Here is a 5,004-nt window from a genome sequence, read left to right as displayed (position 1 = left end):
CTCACTCTGTAGACCAGGCTGCCTCAAACTCAGAAATCTGCCTGCCTCTGCCTCCCAAGTGCTGGGACTAAAGGCATACGCCACCACCGCCTGGCCCATTTTCATCTTTTTAAATGAAATTTCTATTAAAAAAGAAAAAGCTGGGAAAGTTGGGTGTGATAGCATACAAATTAATTCTAGCACTTGAGAGGCAGAGGCAGGCAATTCTCTGAGTTTGAAGCTAGCCTGGTCTACAAAGTAAGTTATGGCAGCCAGGGCTGCACAGAGAAACCCTATCTTAAACAAACAAACAGAAAAAGAACAAAAAAATGGGAGCTGGCAAGACTAATGACCTAGGTTGAATACCACAACACACAATGGAGGGTACACTCTCACAGGTTGTCCTTTGACCACCAGCACGGAATGGCTTACTGCACCCCTCCCCAATGTTTAAATTAAAATAAGGAAAGAAAACCATATTAAAGGAAAAAAAAAACCTATTGCCAAAAGGGAAATTAAAATGGAAATATTAACCCTAATGAGTTTACTTCTTGTATATTTTTATTATTAAAAGGTCAAAATTCAGGCTGGGTAGTGGTGGGGCATGCATTTAATCCCAGCACCTGGGAGGCAGAAGTAGGTAGATTTCTGAGTTTGAGGCCAGCCTGGTCTACAGAGTGAGTTCCAGAACAGCCAGAGCTACACAGAGAAACCCTGTCTTGAAAAAACAAAAAACAAACAAACAAACAAAAAAGGTCAAAATTCAGTAACATTAAGCAAAAGTAGCAATGGGTATCCTCTTACCTGGAAAAAGGGATAACACAGTCATTAGTGCACCCACCAATCTATTCACTGGAGAAATATAAAACAGAACCTGAAATGGATTAAAATGAAATTAAATTAGAAATTTCACAAGGCTATAATAATATATAAGGTGAAGATTCTTTGCATAAGAATAATACTTTAGTCGGGCGGTGGTGGCGCACACCTTTAATCCCAGCACTTAGGAGGCAGAGGCAGGCAGATTTCTGAGTTTGAGGACAGCCTGGTCTACAGAGTGAGTTCCAGGACAGCGAGGGATACACAGAGAAACCCTGTTTCAAAAATACAAAAAATAATAATAATAATAATAATACTTTAAAAAGCCCATGAACATATGTACAGTTTAGTCTTCATGTAGAATCCCTAACAACTGGAGCAGGGCTGTCTCTAACTCTGTGGCCTGCCTTTGGATCCTTTTCCCCTAAGTAGACTGCCTCGTATATCCTCAATAGAAGATGTACTTAGTCCTGCTGCAATCTGATATTCCATGGCAGATTGATATCCATGGGAAAGACTGGGAGTAAGAGAAGGAAAAGAACCTGTTATCAGGATGCAAAGCAAAAAGCAAAAGCAAAAGCAGATAGATAGATAGATAGATAGATAGATAGATAGGTAGGTAGACAGACAGACAGATAGATAGACAGACAGACAGGTAGGTAGATAGATAGATGGATGACCTCTGGCTTTATATATATGCTTTGGTGACAGTGGGAATGCAAAAACACACAGACAGACAGACAGACAGACAGACACACACACACAGAGACACCCATACCCACATACACATAGACACAGACACACACTGAGTTAACCAGACTTTGGGTCTCATTAATTTCATGTTTTTTTAAAAAAATTTTCAACTTCTTTATTATAAGGTTTTAATAAATAAAAAAATATAATTTAAAAAATACTGCCAATAGACACTAAATGACCATGGTAGATTGTTGGGTAACAGAATAGTCACAACATTTAGATTCATTGTCCCACAAATTATTGGTTAAGGTAGTTTGTCAACTTAACCAAATGATCAAAATTCTTATTACCAAGAACCATACAGCTGTGTCACATTGTGAGGTCATATCATCACTGATCTAGAATCTTGCTAAAAATATTTAAAATGAAAGTTACCACAAGAAAGCAATCACACATTTAATTCTGTAATACTTGACTCTATTCTCTTTAAAAGTGCCAATAGCACCTGCTTCAACACCACAGATACTAAAATTGGAACTAAACAGAGAAACGGCTCCTTGCAAAGATGACGTGCAAATTCATGAAGCATTCCATAATTTAAAAAAGTGCCAATCATGAGGACTGAAGTTCAGGTCCCGATGCCCCATATAACAAGCTTGTAAATGGCAGCTCTGAGGTGGGCAGATACTAGCTGATTGCTAAGGCTTGCTGGTTTCCTGCATATCTGAAGAAACATAAGTCCCAGGTTAAAAGAGATCCTGACTGAAAATGAATAGGGTGATTGATAGACGAGGATATACCCATTACCCTCTGCTAGCCTTAGCACGCAGGCACAGGTGCTCATACTTGCATATAAGTGTACATACACTTATACAGATAAAGAGCAATTAAAAAGTCCCAATGTCATGAAATTCAAGAAGAAATGGGAAAAAGCGGCATGACTGGGAAGACAGTCCAGTGGTTTAGATCTCCTGGATTCTGGGCATAGCTGCACTGATATACACAGATACACACATAGACATACAGTTAAACATAAAATAGATCTTTTAAAATAATGAATAAACAAAAGATAAGTGATGATAGTACAATTTGACTATATGAACAATGTGTGCTGCTGGATGCTTGCAGAAAGGCAGAAGAGAACAATCAGATGCCCTGTAGTGGAATTACAGATGGTTATGAGCTACCATGTGGGTACTGGGAATCAAACCCCATGACTGGGAAAGAATAGCTAGTGGTCTTACTGCTGAGTCATTTCCTATGAGCCAAACCCAATGCCTGGGTTTTAAATTTTTATTTTGTGTTCATGTTTATAGGTGTTCATGTACATATCTAAGGTGTGTGGAAACTGCAGTGAGACATTTTCCAATTGCTTTTCCACCTCATTATACTTTTTTTTTTTTTTTTGGTTTTTCAAGACAGGGCTTCTCTGTATAGCCCTCGCTGTCCTGGAACTCACTCTGTAGACCAGGCTGGCCTCGAACTCAGAAATCCACCTGCCTCTGCCTCCCAAGTGCTGGGATTAAAGGCGTGTGCCATCACCGCCTGGCCCACCTTATTTCATTTTAAGACAAAGTCTCTTACTTAAATCCGGAGCTCATGGACTAGCCAGATGGGCTAGCCAGCAAGTGACAGAGATCTTCAATCTATTTCTCCAGTACAGAGATTACAGGAACATGCTACTATGCCAGCTTTTCTTGTCACATGGGCACTGGGGATCTGAACTCAGGTGCTTATACTGTATCACAAACACTCTACTGACTGAGTCACTTCCCCAATCCCTAATATCCTAATTAGAGTAAAAATCCATTCTCCTAAGTCCTCACAATGATACTTAACACTTGCATTGACAAAAAAAATTCTCTACTTACATGATGTATTATAATTACATTATTTCTAGGCAAACCAAATTAGTATAAGAAACTGAAAGAAAAATAAATCATCCATCAAGGACATTATTATAGCTACAAGTAGTAATGTATGCTTGTAATCCCAGGATTCAGATGTTAGAGGCACTGGGATTATAAGTTTTCAAACAGCCTGGATCACATTAAAGACCCCCCCCATATTGTTCCCCCACCCCCCCCAAAAAAAAAGAAAAAAGAAAGAAAAGGAGGTTAAAACATGTAGGGAAACTTGAAAACAGACTGTATCTTATATTTTACTGCTTGTTTTAGTGAATCTATATTTGTTTATAAAATAGGATCATAGTTAATAGACAGGGCTGGAGAAATGGCTCAGTGATGAACACTTACTGCTTTCGCAGATGATTAAGTTCAGTTCCCAGCACCCACACAGCAAGTCACAACCTTATATAACTCCAGTTCCAGGGAATACGATACCTTCTTCTATCCTCTGGGGGCACTAGGTACACTTGTAGTTGCATACATACAAATACAGGCAAAACACTCACACTCATTAGGTGAAAATAAATAAATCTAATGTGCCATGAAGCATCTTGACAATAAAAAGTATTTGGGAATTTTTATTGTTTGGAGTTACATGTGACACACAAAATAATTAGCTACTGATTTATAACTCATTTTAAATGACTCAGGTAGGGGCCAGGTGGTGGTGGCGCACGCCTTTAATCCCAGCACTTGGGAGGCAGAGGCAGGTGGATTTCTGAGTTCGAGGCCAGCCTGGTCTACAGAGTGAGTTCCAGGACAGCCAGAGCTACACAGAGAAACCCTGTCTCAAAAAAACAAAAAAACAAAACAAAACAAAACAAATGACTCAGGTAGTTTACATCCAACTCAGATTAATTGTAAAAAAAAAAAAAAACAACTCTATTGAGAGAATTACTGGAGCAAAGGAACAATTTGCTTAAGGTAATGAGCCATAATGAACATAGTGTATGGCTGATCCCTCAACATCCCCTTTACCTTAGTTGCATTGAATACAGTTAATATGGGATATAACACTGGTTGTATTTCAGGGTTAGCATCTGATTAGTCTAAAGCATAATTTCAGCAAGCTTATTTTATTAAAGGTCAGACACATGTGCTTTGTGAGCCATATAGTCTCTAATAACTACCCAACTGCTCCTAAAGGGTGAAAACAGCTACAAACAATAAGCAAACAGTAGGTATGCCTCCTTCCGAATAAAACTCTTATCATGGCTCAACAGTTAAGAACAGCTATTGCTCTTGCAAAAGGTCTGAGTTCAATTCCTAGCACTCACATTAGGTCCCCTGTAACCATAATTAGAGTATCTGATGTCCTGTTTTCAGTTTCTATAGGAACCTGTAAGCAGATGCACATACCTACACACACACATAAATACAAATAAAATAAGTCTTAAAAACAACAGACTTCTATAAAAGAAAGTGGTAAGCTAGAACAGGCTATTAGACCTAGTTCGTAGACCTGAGGTCCACAATGACCATGGCAATCCTATCTTTTTGTAGTACATGGTGGTCTGGAACCCAAGTTTAAGTCAATTAGTATAGGCAGACTTTCCTTTTCTATTTAAGTTATTTTAAACTTCTTCTTTTTTTTTTTTTTTTT

General features: G+C 38.5%; 1 protein-coding gene across 2 annotated transcripts in view; it reads right to left on the bottom strand.

Moving 5' to 3' along the window:
- The window catches only part of Avl9 (AVL9 cell migration associated), a 48,783-nt gene that overhangs the window by 25,584 nt on the left and 18,195 nt on the right, over positions 1-5,004 (bottom strand). For both annotated transcript variants that reach the window (XR_004122030.1, XM_031382014.1), the window contains exon 9: positions 784-853. Coding sequence is in view for 1 of the 2 variants with exons in the window: in XM_031382014.1 (XP_031237874.1) it covers positions 784-853 (70 nt within the window). In the remaining variant the exon portion in view is untranslated. The remainder of the gene's footprint in view (positions 1-783; positions 854-5,004) is intronic.

This window comes from Mastomys coucha, unplaced genomic scaffold (genome assembly GCF_008632895.1).
Source record: "Mastomys coucha isolate ucsf_1 unplaced genomic scaffold, UCSF_Mcou_1 pScaffold20, whole genome shotgun sequence".
Classification (NCBI taxonomy): Eukaryota; Metazoa; Chordata; class Mammalia; order Rodentia; family Muridae; genus Mastomys; species Mastomys coucha.
This window is presented reverse-complemented; position numbering and strand designations above follow the sequence as displayed.